At 27.5% G+C, this 25511-nt stretch overlaps 1 protein-coding gene across 1 annotated transcript in view; it reads left to right on the top strand.

The window, feature by feature from the left end:
• Nucleotides 1-25399, top strand: part of LOC109596306 (stAR-related lipid transfer protein 13) — a 102376-nt gene extending 76977 nt beyond the window's left edge. The window contains exons 5-16 of the mRNA XM_049968285.1: nt 11335-11438; nt 15855-16169; nt 16258-16524; nt 19099-19141; nt 21906-21977; nt 22035-22274; nt 22335-22647; nt 22704-22942; nt 22999-23310; nt 23369-23667; nt 23728-24326; nt 24388-25399. Of these exons, the coding sequence (XP_049824242.1) occupies nt 11385-11438; nt 15855-16169; nt 16258-16524; nt 19099-19141; nt 21906-21977; nt 22035-22274; nt 22335-22647; nt 22704-22942; nt 22999-23310; nt 23369-23667; nt 23728-24326; nt 24388-24502 (2868 nt within the window). The 5' untranslated portion in view covers nt 11335-11384 and the 3' untranslated portion in view covers nt 24503-25399. The remainder of the gene's footprint in view (nt 1-11334; nt 11439-15854; nt 16170-16257; nt 16525-19098; nt 19142-21905; nt 21978-22034; nt 22275-22334; nt 22648-22703; nt 22943-22998; nt 23311-23368; nt 23668-23727; nt 24327-24387) is intronic.
• Nucleotides 25400-25511: the final 112 nt, after the last annotated feature.

Genomic DNA, 25511 nt, shown 5'->3' with positions numbered 1-25511 from the left:
CTTAAATTTTGGAGATTTTTGACAATCAGAAATATTTCTAAATAAAATTCCAATATTTAAATATATTTTTTACAAGATATTTTATTTATAAATTATTTTTAATATATTTTTTTTAAATTTTAATGTAAGAAATTTCGTTTAAAATTAATTTTATTATTTATTAATAGTTAAATAAATAGTAAATAATAAGATTGTTGATAAAAATTAAAACAAATATATATATTATATTATATATTTTTACAAAATATTTTAATTATTGTTACTTAGTTACTTAGTTTTAATATTATTTTTATTTATGAAATTTTTTTAAATTAATTTTATTATTTATTAATAGTTAAATAAAAATTAAATAATCAGATTTTGGTAAAAATTAAGACAAACGTGTTAAATATTATAAGAAATATATATAATACAAATTTAAACTAAATAATATTTTTAATATTTAGAAAATTGGTATTTTGTCAATGATAATAATAATTAAAATGTTGAGTTTATATATCAATTCTTTAAGAATTTTGAAAATCTTAAATCCATTTCTAAATAAAATTACAATTTTAAACGTATTTTTTACAAAATATTTTAATATAAATTAAATAAAATAAATTATTTTTAATATTTTTTAATTTATGAGATTTTGTTTAAAATTAATTTTATTATTTATTTAATAGTTTAATATCAGATTGCTGATAAAAGTTAAAATCAAAATTTAAACTAAAAAATATTTTTAATATTTAGAAAAATGGTATTTTTACGAGTAATAATTATTATTCAAGTTTTATAAAATTGTATTTTTTAAATAAATTTTTGATGATTTTTGAAAATCTGAAACAATTTTTTATAAAAATGATATTTAAATGTATTATTTATCGTTAAATGTATATATAATATATATTTTTATTTATTTATTTTTTAATTTATGAAATTTTGTTTAAAATTAATTTTATTATTTAATAGTTAAATAAATATTAAATAATCAGATTGGTGTTAAAATAAACGTGTTAAACATAATAATAAATATGTATAATCAAAATTTAAGCTAAAAAATATTTTTAATATTTAGAAAAATTGTGTTTATAACACAATATTTTTATAAATAATTAGTTTTTTATTTATTAATTTTATTATTTATTTTTTAAATTTATTTTATAATTTAATATGTGGTAAAAATTGAAAGAAACATTTAAAATAATTTAATAAATCTATAATTAGCATTTAACAATGTTAAGAATAATTTTAATTTCTGAAATTTTTAATTTTATTTTTTATTTTATAGTACAGTAAAACAAAATTGCTACTTTGTGCTTCGTTAAGTTTAATCATTAAAATATAAAAATATAAAATTTAATTTATATTATTAATATTAAGAAAGTTATCATTATAAGATAAAATAGTTAATTATGTGAAAACATCTTAAATATATGAGCAAATTTATTTAACTAAATATAATTATATTTTAATATTGTTGACTTATTTATTTATTTAAGTAATCTCTGTTTATATTTGAATGCAATAATGTGAGATAAAATTGTAAATGCATAAATATAAATATAGAGCTTCGTCATTTTTTACAAATGTGGTCCATCGTTATCAAAGTAATCAGATATTTCACAAGGAAAAAGAAAATAGAATATATTGTGTTATCAGACCTTTTCGCTGGGCCAGCAAGTTTATTTTAGTCCGTCCAGGTTCACCAACATTTAACATAATTAATACGCGAAGGCCGGGTCAGTCGGGGAAATGATTTTTACGACGTGATTTACACAACTTTTAACCGAATGTAATTGTCCAACAACAATATTTCTGTCAAAACAAAAGACCGACTTGATTTGTGTGCCACGAAGCCAATACCTGTTGATTTTCTAACACATTACCATCGTGTATATTGAGATCTCGACGCAAGATACCGTCGGTCGTATATCATGTCACATTAAATATTCCCCAACAATGGGCATTTTTCGGTCCTGTCCCCCGAGACAATTTGTACGACGGACCTAGGTCGGGGTGTGCACGCCCCTTTATAAGATATTTTTGGCGGAACCTTTTTTCCCTTTAAAGGCAGGTCAAATGTTTTTGAACGTTATGTGGAAAATAAAAGATCAGTTACGATTTCAAGGGGCTGTTAGATGGAAGCAAGTGTGTGGCTTTTAAATTGTGTCTCGTCCTGCCTCAGTAGTGTAAGTACTTAAGTTAAGTATTGTTTCATTTTCCTGTTGTCGGCTCAAAAGCGACAGAAAAATAATTTGCAGTAAATTGAATGTTGTTTGGGGAACTGCATGTTTTAATTGAGGTCACTTTGAATATTTATCTTAATAATTAAAGGTTTTATCATATTTTTAATTAACTGGACGTTAATGATACCTTTTTTTTTAAATTTCTAACATGTAATTATCAACATAAATAATATTTTAATGTGAAAATTATTTATGACTTAGATAAAAGTATCTGAAAATTATTGTTTTAAAATGGTTTATTAATTTTTATTTTTAATAATTTTTATTAATTGGTTTTAATTTTAATTTTTGATTAACTATTCATACAAATTTCAGTATGAAAATTATTAATAAGTTTTTAATAGTGAAATTCTATAAAAAATATTTTATTTTTATTAATAATATTCTTGAGAACTATAACTTAAATTTACATTTTTTTAAAAAAGATTAACATTATTAATATTATAATAATTCTTATTTTATTAATTAATTGTATTTAATTTTAGTTTTTCATTAACTATTCATAAAAATTTCAGTACGTAATTTGTTAATAAGTTTTAATAGTGAAATTATATGCAAAGTATTTGTTTTTATTAATAATATTTATGGGTAATTATATTAAGAATTAAGATTATTCAATTTTTTAAAATATTAACTTTATTAATATTTATTATAATATTAATAAAGTTCTCATTAATTGATTTTAATTTTAATTTTTAATTAACTAATCATAAAAAGTTCAGTATTAAGTTTTTAATAGTGAAATTCTATGCAAAATATTTGTTATTATTAATAATATTCTTGTGTAATTAAATTAAAAATTAACATTACAAAATTGTTTAAAAGATTAATTATTAAAATTCTTATTTTATTAATTAATTGGTTTTTAGTTTTTAATTAACTATTCATAAAAATTTCAGTGTGAAAATTATTAATAAAAACTCATCAATGGTGAAATTCTATGAAAAATATTTTGTTTTTATTAATAATATTCTTGGGTAATTAAATTATAACTTAAAATTATAATTTTTTTAAAAAGATTAACATTATTAATAATATAATAATTTTTATTTTATTAATTAAATGGTTTTACATTTCATAATAATTTTAGTATGAAAATGATTAATGAGTTTTTAATAGTGAAATTTTATATAAAATATTTGTTTTTATTAATAATATTCTTGGACAATTAAATTAAAAATTAAAAGTACACATTGTTTTAAAAGATTAATATTATTAATATTATAATAATTCTTATTTTATTAATTAAATGATTTTAAATTTAGTTTTTAATTAACTATTCAAGACAATTTTAGTACGAAAATTATTAATGAGTTTTCAATAATGAAATTTTATGCAACACATTTGTTTTTATTAATAATATATTTGGGTAATTAAATTAAAATTACACAATTTTTTAAAATATTAACATTATATTAATATTATAATAATTCTCATTCTATTAATTGGTTTTAATTTTATTTTTTAATTAATTATTAATAAAAATTTTAGTATAAAATTTATTAATGAGCGAAATTTTATGCACAATATTTGTTTTTATTAATAATATTTTTGCATAATTAAATTAAGATTTAAGATTAAAATTTTTTTTTAAAAGAGCAATATTATTAATATTATAATAATTCTTATTTTATTAATTAATTAGTTTTAATTTTAATTTTTCATTAACTATTTTAGTATGTAATTTGTTAATAAGTTTTAATAGTGAAAATCTCTGCAAAATATTTGTTTTTATTAATATTTATGGATAATTAAATTAAGATTACATTTTTTTTAAATAATATTATTAATATTATAATAACCTTTATTTTATTAATTAATTGTTTTTAATTTTAGTTTTTAATTAACTATTCTTAAAAATTTGTTAAGTTTTAATAATGAAATTCAATGCAAAATATTTGTTTTTATCAATATTTTTGGGTAAATAAATTAAAAATTAAAATTACACCATTTTTTTTTAATTAACATTATTAATATTATAATAATTCATATTTTAATTGGTTTAAATTTTAGTTTTTAATTAACTATTCATAAAAAAAATAAGTATGAAAATTATTATCGTTTTATTAATAGTGAAATTTTATGGAAAATATTTTTATTAATAACATTCTTGGGTAATTTAAAATTACATAATCTTTCAAACTAATAAATTTGGACACTTTATATTATATTATTTATATATAATATTTAGGAGATTATTACTAGAATAAAAATTAAAAAAAATGTTTTATATATATGAAAATTTTAAAAACTACGTTGACAAAATTTAGTCATTCAGTGTAAGTCCATTTTATTTATTTTAAAATTGAAACGAAAAACGAAAACATCATTAATACTCATATTAATGAATAGCAAAATAATAATAATAAATTACTTTCGTTAAAGTTTTCAAAAGTTTCATAAAAATTTAACAGTAAATGAAAAGAGAAGAGTAAGAAATAATTACATAGTTTTAAGTAAAATAGTGGAAATTTTCATAACTATTAATAGAAACCACTAAAAAAATGACTAATATCAAACATTACACGTAAGACCATGAGATAATAAACATAAAATTTACATCTTTACTTTACCCAAAAACGTCACACAAAACACAATTTAAAGGGAATAAGTTTTATACATGAACATATACAATATTAAATAACACCTGAGAATATTTGCAGTTTATGCAATCACAGGGCAATATATTTTAATTAACATTGTAAACAAATTAACAACATTAACATATTATATAACTTCGTGTTTGCCAACTTCTCTTGATAAAGGAAAATTAACCAACACATCAAACAGTTGGTTTAGGAGGGCAATAAACTTGGAAGTTGCCGGTTAAAACAGGAAATGCACACCACATCTGCGATAAACAATTGCATAAAATAAACTTCTTAAATGTTCGATTAATTGCTTTTGGTAATTTGACGGTTAGATTACTAATTAAGTCGTTAATTAATGTTTAACTTGATGTAGTGTAGTAAGCACACGGTGATTACTAATAACATAAACAGTAACATTGTTGTTGCGAATTACGCATCGTCTATTTTTAAGTTTGCATGTTATTTTATGCTCGATGACATGGAGAATAGAACATGTAGATTGGGTGGTTCAATTTTGGCAATGCTGGTTATGGATTTGGGTTTTGGAGGTCTGTCTCTCTGTCGAAGAGCTTTTGTGAAAACATACAAACTATTATCATATAAGTTAATCTGATAAGCAGCTGATTACTTAATTATCTTTTGTTGGGGAGTGTGGTCTGAAGATGCTGAAGGTTCAGAAAGATGTCATATTGTGACCACTTATGCATTTACGAAAGAAGGAAGACTTCTTACAGTGGGAAGTGTTAACCTTAGATTAGACTCTGTCTTTTGAACTGTTTTTCTTACCCTCAGTGACATAAGAAACAGAACATAGATCCAGTGGTCCAATTTTAACAAAGATATTTTTGTGGCCACTCCTGCAATTCTTAACCAGTGGTTTATAGAAGAAGGAAGGCTTCTTCCCAAAAGAAATATTAACTTTAGACCCTCTCTATTGGACATATAACATCACCGTCTAAAATTGGAGTGGTGTACAGCTTTGAATTCCTTATTAGATGAGTGTCAAGACGAGACTGGATCATCGTGGGTATCCAACTCATTATTAGTTAAAAAAAAAGGTACTAATCAGTGTATTCAATATTTTTGTCTAAATTATACTCATCTATTACTCCAAATTGTACATTAAAAATATCTGTGCCCTATTTTCTGTGTCACTGAGTATATTTTATTGAATTTCATTCCGAAGGTGCAATCTATTTGAGTCCCTTTGATGTGGTTTGTAACCATAAACTGCTTGACTAATTGAAATCACTATTTACCCAGCTCTATTTCAGAACCAGCTTTTTTATTTTCAGTTTCATTTTTTGCTTCGTTTGTATATCTTAATAGTGTTGTCCCATATTCTTTTGCCCCGCACATGTGAACGTTGCAGTTGTCTGATGATGCAATTAATAGTAATAACAGTAATTAATAATTAAGTTTAATTTATCCGTTTACACAAAACATGGACTTAATTGTTATATATAAGTTATAAAAGCGGAATAATCGTGAGAGAATCATTTAAGACTTACATGCATGTTTTCTATATAAAATATTTGTGTTGTAACAGCAATTAAGGCTCTAAAGATCGTTTAACTAGTTGTAATTATGGCAAATTATCGAGGCTAGGAAAAAATCGGAATCGTTTCTGCGTCGCTGTTTTCGGCCATTTCCCAACCACGTATTGTCTACGCAAACCTTAGATTTCAAATTGCGTTTTTGACGAATACATTAGTATAATTAATTCAACAAATTACCGATTATGGCCAGATTTCCATTTTGGTGGGTTCAATGGCTCGTTACGAAATGCAAAACTTGGTTGATAAATTGCAAAAAAGGAAGATACGACGACGAAGACTGTGAAAAGTAGGTATGTAGTTTGTAATGGTCGCAAATAATAAATATACAGCAGTGTAATTTATATTTGAATTCATTGACAAGTATTTTCACAACTGGTACACGTACAGTAAAAAAAAAATTGATTGATGATATATAACACTTTGCGAGAGAAAAGTTACAAAACCTCTACTGTCTTACTTCTCCTTATAAGTGTTTCAATCGATCCATTAATTGATTAGAGATCTCATTAACTTATATGACGACCATTCATAAAATTTCCAGTTGAAAAAATTACACGATAAATGTTTAAGATGGATTCCGTGAAAATTAATTTTATCATTATAAATTGTTAATTCTGGTTTTTTTCAGATAGATTTCGTCGTAAATTTAATAATAATCGTGTAGAACAAACAAGGCTGTTTGTCTGTGGTTCCAGAAGTAATTATGTGACCTGATGATTATTGTTTATCAGTCGTTAGTATAATTAATGTTGTCTAATTATCATATATGCATTAGGCTGATAATGATTCGTTCCATTTTTGTTCGAATTTGTTTGGTGGTTTCAATTACTGAAAACGTGTTTGACGATATTTTAACGTTTTTATTTGGGAAATTATACACTATTATTTTATATTTTTTTATAATTTAATGGCAATGACAATAATTACAAGAATTTTCAAGTAAAATTTTTTTAATTAATATTTCTTTAACTGTTTTTTATTAATTTTTTGTGCATATTAAAAAATTATATATTTTTTTAATTAAACATAAAATTTTCATCAGAATTATTTATTAAAATCTGATTACAAATAAAATATTTAGACAAAATTAAATATTTTTTGTCCTTTTTTTGCATATTAAAACATTTAATGAAACAATCAATTAAAATAAAAAATTTGCATCTCAATTTTATTTTGAAAAATCATATTTAATTAAATTTTATTTTTAATGTTATAACCTTCTAAAATTTACTACATTTACTAAAAAATTTTTATCTGAATTTTGTGTAGAGGAATTAAATTAAATTTTATCTAAATAAATCTGATTATAAATAAAGATACGGTCAAAAAATAATCTAAAATATAGTTTTTTATTTAATCATATTTTTTAAATTAAAATAGAAAATTTTAAACAGGGTTTTGGTTTAAAAATTTAATTAATATTTTATTTTAAAATCTGATTAGAAATAAAATATTTCAATAAGAAAGATATTTTTATTTATTTATTTATTTATATTTAAAAATTAAATAAAAAATATATAACATTCCAAAATTTAATATATTTAATAAAATTGTCACAATTTATTAAAATTAAAATAAAAAAAAAATTATATTGAGAATTATCTGAATTTTGGTTTCAAAATTATATTCAATAATATTTTATTTTAAAATTATATTATAAATTAAATATTTAGACAAAAAAAATTGTTTTTTGTTTAGTTTTTGTTGTATTTTTTTAATTAAAACAAAAAATAATTTAATTATAAATAAATATATAGACAACAAATTTTGTAAAATTTAATATTTTATTTAATCTTATTTTTTTAAATTAAAATACAAAATTTTTATCTGAATTTTGATTTTAAAATTATATTCAATAATATTTTATTTTTAAAGCTGATTATAAATAAAATAATTCAATAAAAAACATATTTTTTTTTCGATTTTTTTTTATTTTTATTTAAAAATTTAATAAAAATATAATATTCTAAAATTTACTACATTTTATGAAATAATCCCAATTTTTTACATAAAAATAAAAAAAAAATATTTAAAAAAATTATTATATTACTAATATAAATTTTATTTTTAAACATTATAAATAAATAATAAATATATGGACAAAGAATATATTAAAATTTAAAATTTTATTTAATCTTTCTTTTTTAATTATAATAGAAAATTTTCATCTGAATTTCGGTTTGACAATTATATTCAATCAATCAATATTTTATTTTAAAAGCTTATTATAAATAAAATATTTAGGCAAAAAAAGATATTTTTTGTTTCGTTTTTTTATTCATATTTAAAATTTAAATAATCACAATTTTTTAGATTAAAATAAAACATTTCTACACGAATTTATTTAAAAAAATTATAAAATTTTTGAAAAACTTCATTTGCTAATAAAATTTTAATTAGTTTTATTTTTATTATTATAAAATGTATGATTAATAATTTTTGTTTATTAATAATATTATTAATTATTTTTGTTAATAATAAATAACATATTTTGATTTTTTTTTTTTTGTACTTTTTTTATAAAATAATATTGTGTATTAGAAAAAGTGTATTTTATTAATAATCTTGAAAAATAAAATTTGCATTTTACTTTAAGATTAATTTATTCAAAATTTACAATTGTACAAAGTTTTGCAGAATATTAATAATTTTTTATGAATTAAATTAAGTAAAAGCAAATCAAATTAATTTTATGAATTTTAACGGTTATTGTTCATTTTTGAGTTTAAAAAATACAAAATGAGTCTATTATAACAATATAAAGTATTATATTTTAATTTACTATTGATTTTATAGTTTTTCTGATACAACAATGAAATTTTTTTCGGCTTTCTTCTCCAGATATTCACAAAAAATCAAACAGAAAACAACAAATCGTTCACTGAGGCATAAATTAAAATGTAAAAAAAGGTTAACTTATTTATATTTTCTTAGAATAAATAGACAACACAATTGGAAATTTAAAATTGTTCATTTTAAAGATACAAAGAGAAAACGAGATGCAAGACGACTCGGCGACATTTATGCGACTACTTTTAAATGAAAAACATAAAATGTATTAAATATATGTTAGTGTATTCCCCTCGCTTGTAGAAATAAAGCGAAACACGTTTGAAACTCGTAGAAAAAAAAAACAACAACAACAACAACAAAATGGTTAGGTATTTATACAAATATTTGCGTCATGGTAATAAATTAGGCATTGTCGATTGTGACAAGCCATAGACAATCATCAAGTGTAATAATTTACTGGCAGAGTTGACCATTAAAAAGCGTCTAACTGGAAGAATTTCTCGCTACTACTGATTGTGCCGATACATTTAATAAATGAAAGAAGTTGTTTCATTGAAAACAATTTCTAGACGTTGCCATTGGCAAAGACAGAGGCGTCACCGGCCTTAATCACGTTTTACTGCCGTCCTTTTCGAAAAACCACGGTATCAAACATGACAATCCATAATGATCGGCGGCGGATCGTTTTATTTTCTACGTAGCAATAAAAACGTCCGGGGTGGTCCGCGTCTTGATGCCCGACATCTTTTTAATTTGTCGGACTGGGAGACGATTAATTGGGGCCACGCGAAAAATTACGCGATGTTTTAACGGTCACCAAACAATTGGCGGATGTCGCCATTTTATTTTCAGGCTTTCCAGGCTCAAAAGCCCACGTTTCATGACCACTGTCAGGTGAAATTGGGGTTCATTAAGCCTTTAGACGCATCAAAACTTGAACTTAGCTGGGAACAACAAAAAAATTCGAGTTGTCGAGACTTACGTATTACATAATACAATCAATATTACTTTTATTATGTATTATATTATGTATTTATTTGTATTTTTATCTTCAAAAAAGCTGTGACTAGACCATTCTTGAGTAGCTTTGTCGACATTTTCATACATAGGTTTTGTCACACGAAGCCTGCAAGTGAAATATAAGCATTGCCATTGTAGGGGTTGTCTTTAGGACCCTTAGTAAAATGTACTTCCATTTAGAATTTAGGATGTTGCAACACCATAAAGTAAATTGTAGGAGCTTCCGGCATTATTCTAATCAATCGATAATTGGTCGTAGAATTGTTGACGACAGGAAATGCCCTTCGGGCACAAGCCAGGTATCATCGGAAAGGAAAAACCTGGAGGAGTTTACCTGAGACAGGAGAAATTCGACTTATCGAAGGTTGTGCCAAATATTTTGGTCGAGTTATCAAGATATTCAAGTAATTGATGTTCGAGATTTTCACCCTAGAGGCCATAATCAACCAATTTGCTTCGAGTTATCAAAAGTTTGACTTATGGAAGTTGTTTGCTGTGTCCACAGTGGTGGGCAGTTAAAAACGCTTATTACACAACACCGTGTAATTCCACAAAAAAACCCAAAACCACCGTCGCGATGGTACACATAGATTGTGTTTACGGTCCTTTATAAAAATTTTTATCAACGCCTATGCCGGCTTGGAAGCGGTGCGTCGCGGTGACGGTCGTTCTTCGTACGAGCCGGGAATATTAATGTGACCCGAAGCAATTCAAAAATCCACCGAGGGCTAAATATGATTTCCATCGAATGAATGGAATGGGACCGTTACGACGTCGAAAAACACACGGACAAAAAAAAACCGTCGACGTTAAATGAATGAAATTGCCCATAATTATGAGAGTAGCACCCACATGCCCGGCCGGTGAGATAAACCGACGACGAATTTAAATGTCGGGGCGTTCGTTTGTTTACTTACCTATGTCTGTGTCGCCAAATGTCGACAAACAAATTGAATAATTGTCGGTTTTCGCAGCCGCCGATAAGGTTTACAATATAAAAAATCGGGCGTTGATCAAAGTTTTTGGGAAAGTGCGGCCGTTGATAAATCAACGTTACTTCCAGCATATCAATTGACTAATACTAAAATACAACTTCGCCGTATAAATTTTAAAACTGCTATTGTTATTGTTTGGTTGCAGGTGTACCAACCAACATGGCTGGACGTAAGAGACATTGGTGATTGTATAAGATGAGCAACTGTGATCAGTATCAGGCTGTTTTGTTGTTCGTTGAACAGACGCAGGTAAGACGTGCACTTGTTTCGCTTATTTATCGTTTTTCATTTTAATTATTAATTTTCATTGTATTTAAATTTGGCATTTAGCAAAAAGCAGCTTGTTTTATCGACACATTACTTTTAATATGGTCATTTAATATTACGACAACGTTGAAACTTGTCTGTAATAATAATTTTAAATTTTAATTGATTATTTTAGTTTAAATGTTTGATAATATTTACATTTTATATTAACAAATAGAAAATTTGACAAATTTAAGAGATTTTCGTAAATTTTTGTAGTATATTTGTAAAAAACTTTTTGATTTTAGTTTTCTTCCATGTTCAACCAGAATTTAAATTTAATTAACAATTTTTAGCGTACTTAAATTTAATATTTAGCCTTGAAAAATTAAAATTATAAAATTGTTTGTACAAAAAATTTATTTTAATGTAATTTTATTTAATTATTTCATATTAACAAATAGAAAATTTGTCAAATTTAAGAATTGTTCATACATTTTTGTATTTTTTATTTTTGTAAAAAACTAGATTTATTTTTGGTTTTATTTTAACTTTCATGTTCAATTAGAAATTTAGTTTTAATTACTAATTTTTAGTTTAATTTAATATTTATCCTTAAAAAAATGTCTTTTTATTAACACGTTACTTTTAAAATTATTAATTATTAATATGACAAGGTAAAAATTTTAAATTCTTTATATTTCATATTAATAAATAGAAAATTTGACAAATTTAAGAATTTTTCATAAATTTTTGAATTTTTTATTTTTGTAAAAAACTAGATTTATTTTTGGTTTTATTTTAACTTTCATGTTCAAAATTGTCTTTTTATTAATACGTTACTTTAAAAATTGTTAATTAATAATATGGCAAAGTTAAAATTATCAAGTTGTCTGTACAAAAGATTTTAAATTTTATTTAGTTTTAGTTTAAATGTTTGATACCATTTACATTTTTTATATACTACATTAATAAATTGAAAATTTGGCAAATATAGGAATTTTAGATAAATTTTTGTAAAAATCTAGATTTATTTTTATTTTTTATACTAACTTTTATGTTCAACTAGAAAATTAATTTTAATTACTAGTTTTTAGTGTACTTAAATTTAATATTTACTCTTGAAAAATGGTCTTTTTATTAACACATTATTTTTAAAATTATTAATTAATAATACGACAAATTTAAAAAATTGCCTGTACAATAAATTTTAAATTTTATCATTTTAGTTTAAATGTTTGACAACATTTACATTGTTTTATATTTTATATTAATAAACAGAAAATTTGACAAATTAAAGAATTTTCCATAAAATTTTGTATTTTTTATTTTTGTAAAAAACTAGATTTATTTTTGGTTTTATTTTAACTTTCATGTTCTACTAATTTTTAATGTACTTTAATTTCTTATCCTTGAAAAATTGTCCTTTTATTAACAATATTATTACTTTAAAAATTATTAATTAATAATACGAAAAAGTTAAAATTACAATACTGAGTGTACAAACAATTTAGAATTTTATTTAATCGTTTTAATTTAAATGTTTGGTAACATTTACATTTCTTTATTTTTCATATTAATAAATAGAAAATTTGACAAATTTAAAAATGTTTCGTACATTTTTGTATTTTTTATTTTTGAAAAAAAAAAACTAGATTTATTTTTGGTTTTATTTTAACTTTCTTGTTTAACTAGAAATTTAATTTTAAGTATTATTTTTTAGTTTTAAAATTTTATTTAATCATTTTGGTTTAAATGTTTGACAACATTTACATTTTATTATATTTATTATTAATAAATAGAAGATTTGACAAATTTTCATAAATTTTTGTATTTTTTATTTTTGTAAACAACCAGATTTATTTTTGGTTTTCTTTTAACTTTCCTGTTCAACTAAAAATTGAAATTATTAATTTTTAATAAACTTTAATATTTTTATTAATACGTTACTTTTAAAACTATTAATTTAGAGTTAAAATTGTTGCTTTTTTTAACTTCGTATTGATCTAAAGTTATTATTGTTATTAAATTATAATTAACATTTATTTTTACTAAAACTGTCCTTAATTAATTTAAAAATTGAATGTTTGACCATTTTTCATTAAAAAATGTATGAAGAAAACTAAAATAAGTAAAATTTTAAAAAATAGTAAAGAAGTAAGAGTAATTTTAAATAAAAACTATCTAATTATTAATTATCAGTTCTGACTTTTGATTATAAATTGATTCTTTTTTTCTTTAATACAAACATTATTTGACTGTAATTAAATAATAAATATCCTAATCATAATATAAATAGATTAATTTTTATAACAAATTATTATATTATAACATTGGATTTTATTCCATTTTTAATGTAATTACACCATCACTAACTAATTTTATGAAAATCACAAACTTTAAAGTGACTAACGCCTTTAAAAGTCATGAATTTTTAATTGAAATATACAATTTCTTTTTTGTGACAAATTCCCTTCTCAAAAAAACTAAATTTTATTTTTTTTTATACGTAGAGTCATTTCCATTTTTATGTTGCCCTTCATTCTATTCAAATATTATCTTAGTTTTTATTTCCAGCAAATGTTTGTTGCTTAGTCAAGGTTACCATTATCTAGGACAAACATTTATCAGATTTTTAAAAACAACCCTTCCCTGAAGATAAGGATATGTACGTATTTACATAATGTAGACTATTCACCATGAATAATAAACAAATGTGATTGTGAGATTATATCCAATGGAACGAGGTCTTAAACATCCAATTTACTTTGACTTTTTAATATTTCGATTTGCGTACCATTAAAAAGAAAAACACCATTGCAGCGCATTTCTATTTCTAGTTCAAGTTAATTAAAAAAGAATGAGGAAATAATAAATGGTAACTAGTTTTATGATTTCACTAATGAAGTTTATGACCCGCCCTACCATCAATTCCAGCAATATTTAATAACTAGTTTACGATGAAAATAGAGAACAACGAGCTGTTAATATTTATTCAATTTTACGGAGGCTTTTAAACTGCTGGCAATTTTTGTTTATCCACCCAATATTGACCATTGTAAATTTTATTTATTTATCCACTTGCACCCAACAACCAATAAATAACGGTATAAATAAAAATGACGTAAACTGACTTTTAAATTTGTACTTTTGGAACTGCTATTATAATAAATCCGCCTACAAAACTAGGCTAAAAAAACATGTTAATCTTGTTTGTCACTGTCCTAGTAAACAAATAATGGTCAATTTTTTTAATTTACAGCCTTTAAATATGTAAGAAAGTGTGAGAAACAATAGACCCAGCTCGAAACCATAAAAGCCAATTTTGCAGAAATATTCCAAAGCAAATAATAGTAATAAACAAGATTTATTTTCTAGTCCACAATAATAGCACATAAAATAGTTAATAATCTGTAAAAATAAATAAAAACATACAATTTTTCTTTATATTTATTTGAGCACAATTGTACCTACGGTATGTTAAATACCAACCACAAAATGGAAACAAAGGGTCATGTAAGAACAAAAGTGAACAATCCAATTAAAATTTATTTACGATTTATACACTACTACAACATATTTACGTACTTAAACCTTGTCGATGTGACTGTTCTGCGATCTTTTGCCTCTAGCTGCGAAAAATGGCGAGTCCACGCCCTCGTCGCGTCTGTTCCTCATGGACAGGCCGTTCAGGTGCTTCCACCAATATTTCCTCTTGAAGTTGTCGATCTCCTTCTTGCCCCTGGTGACGAAGAACGGGTCCTCGTTGAACGAGTACGGGTCGTCCCTTCGCACCAGCACCCAGTGGGGCTCCTCGACGAACAGCCTGTCCTCCATATAATTGGGGTCCTTCTTGCCGCGGTTGGCCCAAAACGGTCCCAGCTCATCCTGGCCCGACGACCTTTTCACGCAGTTCTTGACCGAACAGGAGACGTCCTCCTCGTTTTTGTTCAGGTCCAGCTCCTCGAAGGCGTACGGATTGATCAGACGCTTTCTGGGATCCTGAGCCTAAACAACGTCAGACAGAAATTGTGCCAGGATTGCGATCGAAACAATTTCTTTAAATTTTTATTTATTTGTGTTGGTTCTAACCTGGATTCCTGTGAGGCACAGCAACAATATCCACTTGCAAACCATTTCGTGCGTCGTCTAGGAAGTAAAACTTAAAACTAATTTCGAAGGGAAACAGAAAAGACTTTATATATACTCGGGTGTTATGGTCAGTTGGTATAGCCACAGGTCACATCGGATTAGTAGAGGGACTATGGGAATTTGCGTCACTCATTTTTCTAATAGGATTTGTGTTTTTCTTTATGAAAGTACATTTGATACACCTACAACTGCATAATTTATGTCCGGTTTAATTGAATTTTTTATTTATTTCACTAAGGTAATATTGTAAATTCGTTTCTGTTTCAGGATGAAATAAGCAAGGTGTTTGAGAAGGGAGCTCACGAACAAAAGTCGGAGCTCCCTTTGAAAAAGTGCAATGATGAGGTGTTTAAAGACTGTAACGACAGTAAGGACGAAGTGGAGGATATTTACGACATTCTGAACGAGCAATTACACGACATCGAACTGCAAATATCCCAACTCATTGCGAAGAAAAAGGTAAACGAGGGGCTCAACGACGACTACAACGGCTACAACGACTTTTCCTACATTAATACGAAAAACTTCAACGACAACTTGTTCACGAACATCATCGAAACTGACATCCTATCGGAACATTCGGTAAGTGAGGTCTCAATAAAGGCTTTTAAGTCTCGTTAGTTGTTTAGTTTAGTTAAATTTAAACTCATGGATGTATATCTCTTTTCAGCTAAATAGTGAGGGTCACATAATCGACGCCTGCACCCAAACATCACCATCATTATCTCCAAGCTCGACCAACTTGACATGGCCCACCGAATGTTCATCATCGCCATGTCTGACTTCGACGTCAGACAGCGATCTTCTGGACGAAGACGCCCAGTCCACCTCCTCAACGGATGGACGGGAACTCATCTACAACATGAACCAACGATCCGGGAAGGTGCTCAATGTGAAGTCTTCTTCGGCCCCCATGCTGAAGAAGATACCATTAAAGGTGAGTAATTGACTGAACACACGGTGTGTAAGTGGTGCATGTGTGAAGGCTTTTTCGAGTGCCCTTGAGCATTATTTGAGGTACGTGGGCGTATATCTGGAAACTAGTAAATACTTTGGTGGTGGAACGTGATTAATGTCAAAGGGTAACGAAGCTGGTCCGGTAAATTTATAATCGTTCTTTGAGGTTTAGGGGGTGCGAAATCTCGTTTTGTTATCAATGTAGGCCACTGCACATTTAGATATTTGTTTAATTATTGTTATTCTGTGAGGCAAAACAAAGACGCTGAAGAATTTACGGTCTTTACAAGTTTTATTGCCGAGTTATAACAGAATGCGATTGATAAAATATACGTGGAGCAATCAGAAACTGTTGTATACAATTAAATATTAAATTGGCAATAAACAATAAGAAATGGTTACTCACGTGTGTTTTATTGCTACGAAAAACATTTCACTTTCTTATTACGCGGGTTTTATGTAACCGTAACAACGGTTGTATTTTTGTAACAACTCGGTTTAAGTGATTTTAGTTACCAAGTCATAAATAAATAATAATATAGGGCAAAACATATTCATAAAGTTACGAAAGGTAATTTACATAAATTAGGTATAGATTCTAATCCAAATGGTTCTAATTAGCAAGTAACTTTTAACAAAACCATAAAAATCATGTTTGTTTTTTATAAAATATAATGTTTCAACTTTTTATAATAATACACAAGAAATGATTGTCTAAAATTCATTTACAAATTGTTTATGTTAAAAAAATGTAACTTTTATTCAACAAAATAATCACCATGGTAATTTAAAAGTAAATTCATGTCATGAAAAAAAATCTTGGCACTAAAGGAAAGACCAACAGTTTTGACATCCTCTTCAGAAAAAATATTGGGCAACATTTTGAAGCTTCCTTCGAGCTTCTAATGACACATAAGGTCTTGATTTGTCATGATGAAGTAGAACGTCTTTTCTATTGACTAAAGAAACTTGTCTTTGTCAGTTTTTTATGAATTTAATCAATTTGCGACCACTAAACTCTTAATAGATAGTTAAAAACTAATATTCTACACTAACTCTTGATTTAAAACCTGTTCCATCACGTTTACTAGCTTCAACCAATTGTCCAATCCGACAAGTATTGTATAATCAACTCATTTTTCATCGAATATAACAATAAAAGACTTCTTATCTTTGTATAAAAGGAGAAAATAAACAATTATTAAACGTAACCTCACTTAATTGATGTAGAATCCATTTGTCCAATGTTTTCATGAAATTAATTCATTAAACCTCTTTTAAATGGTTGATTTGTTGTGATTTAATGGTTGGCCTATTTCCAAACATCTTCTACGAGAATTTTGTACCAGATATTATTTCTTCGTTGATGCAAGTTTCAAGACGACCTTAACGTTGTTCTTCTTCAGTGCCTTCATTGTTACTTTTAAACCGAAGACACCAAAGTTGTACAGTTAAAATATGAACCAAAAACATTAATCACTTTTCTAGTACCTAATAAAGTTCAAGATATTGTTTAATTTCTTCGTTGGTACAAGTTTCAGGATGACCTTAACGTTGTTTTTCTTCAGTGTCTTCATAGTTACTTTTAAACCGAAGAAACCAAAATCGTACATTTACAACATGAACCAGAAATGTAAATTACTCTTCTAGTACCTAATATAGTATAATATATTGTTGAATTTCTTCGTTGGTACAGGTTTCAGGACGACATTGATGTTGGTCTTCTTCAGTGCATTTTTAAACCGAAGAAACCACAATTGTATGACTGAAAAATGAACCAAAAACATTCTACCACTTTTCTAGTACCTAATGTAGTACTAGATATTGTTTAAATTCTTCATTGGTACAGATTTCAGGACGATCTTTTCGTTATCCTTCTTCAGTATCTTCATTAGTACTTTTAAACTGAAGAAACCAAATTCGTACAACTGAAACATGAAGGAAAAACCTAAATCACCTTTTTACTTCTACTTAATATAAACAAAATTATTTAAAAATAATTACTCTAATTAATATTTAATTACTCAAACAACATTCTAAAAGTTATTAGGTATTAAATATTAAAAAACAAATTTCAAGCCGACTTAAATAAAAAAAAAATAATGAATATTGTTTAGAGAGGTTACAAGTTTATTAAATGTAATCATCACACCTTTTTTCTAATTAACATAATTAAATTTTTAATTAACTGTCTTGTTTTGTCATGTTTTATTTTTAAGCTCAGCATAAAAAATAGTAAAGAAGTGATTAATTATAATAATATATGCATATTTTAAAATAAAAGACTAATTAATAAGTAAAAACATCATTAATTTAAATTTAAAGTTGTGTGGTGATTATGTGGATCAATGGACGATTGAATAAATATTAAATATAATATATTATGGTGTGGTATATTTGGTAAAAACGCCCTGTGTGAATGTGAATCAGATGGATTGACTAGGCCGTTTTGTGTGGTGGCCTTATAATATTATCCACGCGTGTATATGGAGCCTTTGAATTTTACTCTATTATTCAGTTGGTCGACCAACCATAAGTGATCTTGTATTTGCAGATGAGCAAGCAGACCCGATCTCAGTCCGATCGCCACCTAGCCGGTGAGTACATCCCAATACATGCCAATCAAATATGTCAATTCGAGTTAAAGAATACAAGTTTTTCCGTAGTTTGAGTGTTAAAGTTAATGATAACTGGCCGGTTAGGAAAGCCGAACAATTATGGCGACAAATGCGTAATCATAAAATCGCAGGTATTATACCACCCCCCACGAAATGGATGTGCCCCAGTAACACATTGCCATTTATTCGACCGACCACCAGTCTTGATTGTTCCCTAGCCGTCCGTTAATTAATGATTTGATTAGTTTCCCCCGTTTTGTAAATAGTTAAATACGATGCACCTTCCATACCAGTTCTATGGCTTGTTTATGGTGTCAGTAATGTGACGTATTTTTAGGAGAGATTAAAGGTTGACAAAATCAATATTTTTTATTGTGGCACCTAAAAACCCATTTTGTATCATAAAAATACATTCACTTCCACAAATTTTTATTCGAATTACCTAATACAGCCATTTTAAAAAATTTTCCACCTTCAAATTAGTATTTTTGGGATATTAAAACAAGATTTCTCCTGATTTATTAGGGTTCATTTAAGTTTACCCTGCTAAAAAATTATTTAATGAGTTCCTTTTGACCTTGACCATAATGATGTCAAAGTTTTTTTTTAATATAAAGGTTAATAAAATCGATACTTTTTTTTATTGTGGCTCCTAAAAACTCTTTCTACAAATTCTTAATTCAGAAACCTTTAAATTAATATTTTCTGGATATTAGAACAATATTTATCTTGCTTTACTAGAGTTTATTTAATTTTACACTGCTAAAATTTATTTAATGAGTTCCTTTTGACCTTGATCACAGTAATGTCAAAGTTTTCCTTAATATAAAGTTTGACAAAATCCATGTTTTTTATTGTAGTTCCTAAAAACCCTTATGTATTTTTACAAGTTCTTAATTATCTTAAATAATACAGCCATTTTTAAAATTTTCCCACCTTCATAAACCTTGAAATTAGTATTTTTAGGATATTAAAAGAAGATTTCTCCTAGTTTATTAGAGTTCATTTAAGTTTACTCTGTTCCTTTTGACCTTGACCATAATGATGTCAAAGTTTTCATAAGTTTTTTTTGATATAAAGGTTGACAAAATCGATATTTTTTATTATGGCTCCTAAAAACCCTTTTTGTGTTATGTAAACATATTTATTTCTACAAATTCTTAATTATCTTACTTACCACAGCTATTTTCAAACCTTTAAATTAATATTTTCTGAATATTAAAAGAAGATTTATCTTGCATTACTAGAGTTTATTTAAGTTTCCACTGCTAAAATTTATCTAATGAGTTCCTTTTGACCTTTGCCACAGTTATGTCAAAGCTTTCTTTAATATAACGTTTGACAAAATCCATATTTTTTATTGTAGCTCCTAAAAACCCTTATTTATTTCTACAAATTCTTAATTATCTTAAATAATACATCCATTTTTAAAATTTTCCCACCTTCAGAAACCTTCAAATTAATATTTTTGGGATATTAAAACAAGATTTCTTCAGATTTATTGGAGTTCATTTAGGTTTACTCTGCTAAAAAATTATTTAATGAGTTCCTTTTGACGTTGACCACAATGATATCAAAGTTTTCGTAATTTTTTTTTTATTATAAAGGTTGACAAAATCGATATTTTTTATTATGGCTCCTAAAAACCCTTTTTGTGTTATGTAAACTTATTTATATCTACAAATTCTTAATTATCTTACTTACTAGTCATTTTCAAAATTTTCCCACCTTCATAAACCTTTAAATTAATATTTTCTGGATATTAAAATAAGATTTATCTTGTTTAAGTTTACACTGCTCAAATTTACTTAATGAGTTCTTTTTGACCTTGATCACAACGATGTCAAAGTTTTCATAAGTTTTCTTTAATATAAAGGTTGACAAAATCGATATTTTTTATTATAGCTCCTAAAAACCCTTATTTATTTTTATATAAACATAATTATTTCTATAAATTCTTATTATTTTACTTAATAGAGCCATTTTCGTAATTTTTTCACCTTCAAAATCCTTCGATTAATATTTTCTAAATATCCTTTGAAACGAGAATTCTTCTGATTTACTCAGTTTCAATTGTTTCTTCTGTTTGTTAAATATATCCTATGTAATTTAAATACGTTTTAGTGTCAGTGTCTTAGATAAGGGATATCTAAAAATACACAAAAATTTGCTGGTTGAAATAAAACTGAGAGACATCCAGTAATTTCTTAGGTATCCTTTCATCCAGACTTTAGTAAACATTTTATGTATTAAATTTAAAATCAATATGAAAGCCTGCATCCCTAATGAATACACCTGCCTGCTATTATTAGACTTTATAAGAAAATAGAAAGGATTATAATATACATATTCATATCAGACTATTTTAAATTTAATCTATTTTCAATTAAATTCATTTTATTGGAAAATATATTATAAACAATGGGTCAATCACCGAAGCATGTGATAATCAATTGAATTTACCAGCTGTCAAAAGTCTAAATCCATTAACTTAATAAACTATTATTTTTTCCACATGTTGCTTCCAATTTATTTTTGCCTAAAATCAAATAATTTAAATAAAATTGCTTTCGACCCATTTACAAAATTAATACTTTTGTGTGCCCATTTATTTTATATAATACTGGCCATACAAATTCTTTATGTTTTCTAATCTCATTTGGAACTTCGAACTAGGTGTTGACATATTTGTTGACATTAAACTATTATAAATTATCACATTTATAACGATTCCAAATTCCAGAAATCGAAGCAGAAGAAGCATGCAAATGGCTGAGAGCAACCGGATTTCCCCAATATGCCCAAATGTACGAAGGTAAATACCCAAATCCCCATATCCTTACAAAAGCTTACCCCCTCTTGAACCTTACAGACATGCAGTTCCCAATCGACATACAAACTGCTGGTCAGGATCATCCCCTTTTAGAAGAAGACGTGCTGAACTCCCTTTTCCGCCGATTAAAAATCTTAAACAATTGCGCCCATTTGCACCATCAGCAACGCATCACCACACATACCGATGAATCCGAAGATGAATGCTGTGCACTCAGTGACAACTGGACGTACCAATCTCAAACCAGGAGATGGTCGAGGACTTGCAAGACTATGCAAGGTAAGCCATCACTTAATACTTTGTCCCAATTAAACTTTAACGTTTATGTTTATTCCTTAGCTGTGTCAGCTGGCCCAGAAGAGTCGACCACAGCAGAACCAAAAGAAAAAGACGACGTCTTCGACATCGCCACCTTCGTCGCAAGGGAAAGACCGAGGAGACCAGCTTCATCGAAGTTCAGGAGACGCGGCCTGTTCTTTAGTGATCGTGATTCAGTGCACGACAGTGATTTTACGCAGTTAAGTGAGTTGAAAGCTTGTGAGGTTAACCATGTGTCCGACTCGGAGATAACGCCCACACATCTGAGGAGGTCGAGGGCGAAGAGCTTCGACAAGAGTGAAACGTGGTCCCTACCCAACTCCCAAACACCAAGGTAATGTGATTTTTTTTAACTTCAAGGCTTCGGTCACTAACATGGATAATTTACAGTCTTTGGTCGAAAACGGAAATACCTGAGGTGGTACCTGCAAGTGCAGATACTGATGAGCCTTTAACGATTTCGGGACCTCCGATGTCCCACTTAACGTGTATCCAATTACAAGTCCTTCACAAGTTAGCTTTACTGAAGCTGACCGCTCATATTGAAAAGTACTGTCCCGCTCAAAGGACAGGCTGGAATTGGGAGCTCACTAAGTATATTCGAAAAAAGAAAACGCCCAACTATAAAGGTATAAACAAGACCTAATTTATTTGAAACCTTACTAAAATACTATTCTATTCATAGACAAACATGTGTTTGGCGTACCCCTGACGGTAACTCTTCAAAGAACGGGACAAATCCTGCCCAAAAACATTGAAGAAGCCTTACGATGGTTGCAAACGAACGCCACCGACCAGGTGGGCATATTCCGAAAGCCTGGAGTCAAATCCAGGATTCAAGCCTTAAGAAATATTGTTGAATCTTCTCAAGAGAATGTGAACTACAATGAACATCAGCATTTTGACGTTGCTGACATGGTCAAACAATACTTCAGGGAATTGCCTGATGCCCTTCTCACCAACAAGTTCTCTGAGACGTTCATATTGATTTTCCAATGTAAGTAGCTTCCACGACTACGTAATTGTTTTGACTTATGTGACTTTTTTGGATGCAGATGTTCCTAAGCAATACAGACGAGAGGCTATTCTTTGTTCTTTGTTGTTGATGCCTGATGAGCACATAGAGGTGCTTCAAGCTTTGCTTTACTTCTTGCAACAAGTGGCCAAAGAGTCAAGCGTCAATCAGATGAATGAAACCAATTTGTCTATGTGTTTTGCCCCATCTTTGTTCCACTACACCCAATGCTTCTCTAAACAGAACGCTGGGTCACCTCATCCGAAGGAAATAGCTGAAAATAGAGCAGGCCACGAGTGTTTGGCTTACTTCCTCATGAACTACGACAACTTGTTTAACGTAAGTTATATTACATCATTAACCTTCCAAACAAATAACGTTTGTTGTTGTTTTGTATAGCTTCCGAAGGAGTTCCTTGCTCAATGCGAGGGCAAGCACACGAAGGTGGCGACCCTCAGCGAGCTGGGAAAGGAGTTCGGCGGCTACCAGGGCTTCCTGAACGAGTGCGAGCAAAACTTCCTCAAAGAAGTCAAAGACAAGAACCGTGGCTACGTCTCCATATCGGGCCACAACCCTAAGGTAGAAATCTCATACAAAAAAGTGATGGACGGCATCCCCCTGAAACTGTGGAAGGTGACGGCCGAAATCGAGGCCCCACCCACGGAGATCCTCAACCGGATACTGTACGGCCGCCACATCTGGGACCCGGAGCTGGACTTCACCAGGCTCATCCAGCGCGTGGACGACCGAACGGAGGTGTTCCAGTTCATACGGCGGAGCATCAGTCCGCTGCCCAAGGAGGAGTACTGCGTGCTCAGGACGTGGAGGACCGACCTGCCGAAGGAGGCGTGTTTGGTGATTGAGACGTCGGTGGAGCATGGCGATTGTATTAATATTCCGAACACGGTGAGGGGTAATGTTTACGCGTCGAGGTACTTAATTGAGCCCTGCGGATCCGGGAAGTCGAGGATCGTGCACCTGTCCAGGGTGGATACCATGTAAGTAGTGGTTTTGTGGGCCCCGTTACGAGGTAATCACGTTGTTTTGTTGTTGTTGCAGGGGCCGATCGCCCGATTGGTATCAGAACAACTACGGACACTTGTGTGCGTTCTTCATTAGCAATTTGATGAACTCGTTCAGTCAACACGCTTCTGGGCCAGAAAGTAAAGTTTAGACAACCAAAGATTTATTAATACATTATTATATAATAATAATCCTTAATGGTAAAGATAACTGTTACTTACAATATTTAAAACTACATAGATAGATATGTATATTTTTATATACTAAAACAGTTTATAAATATTTAATAAAGAAATTATATAAATTTATTCACATACATATGTCATAAATGAACATATTTTGTTACTGTTGCAGATTTTTAAAGTTTACTTATGGGTATTTTCTAACTATTGCCAATATTATATTAAGTATAAAAATACAAACATACACACTAGAATAGTGACTATATTTAAGGAAGATATTTAAGTTATTTTTTACTAAAATTCGAACGTTTATATAAATATTTATTCTTCTTTTTAGTAAATACATTCGAAAACATGAAAGAGACAAATCTTAAAACTAATGTGTTTGTTAATAGTATTACTACTTGTAAAGACAGTGACAAGTATTACAATAATTAAACCTGTCTGTGTACTTCTGTTTGATTGTGTATTTACTAGAAACTTAAAAGTGCTGTTAATATTTAATACTTTGATTTTTAAATGATAATTAAATATATAATGCAATATATCTATTCCAAACTAACCACCCCATCTCGGTTGGTTAACATGGAACTCCATTCTGTTCTGTATGAAATTGAAAAATTCGGCAAAATTCTACAAATCTACTTGTCACAATTTATGCTAGTCAGATAAATTATAGAATTTATCTACCTTGTTTTTAATGAATATTATAGGGGCCAGTATTGTAAAAACATCTTCAAATTAGAAATGTAAAATAGCAATTTTTATATGCAACTTGCTAATTTGTTTATAATTTATATTTGAATTTAAGGTTGCTAAGCCTAAAATAACTGTTTAATGTACAATAATAAATATTTTATTATGTATACTCGTGTTTTATTTATATTCAACCATAAACAAGTCGTTGGATAATGTTGAGAAACTGTTTCGTTGTGGAAATAAAAGAACATAATAAAAGGAAAAGTGGTGGTGTATTTT

The sequence above is a fragment of the Aethina tumida genome, chromosome 1, assembly GCF_024364675.1.
Source record: "Aethina tumida isolate Nest 87 chromosome 1, icAetTumi1.1, whole genome shotgun sequence".
NCBI lineage: Eukaryota > Metazoa > Arthropoda > Insecta > Coleoptera > Nitidulidae > Aethina > Aethina tumida.
This window is presented reverse-complemented; position numbering and strand designations above follow the sequence as displayed.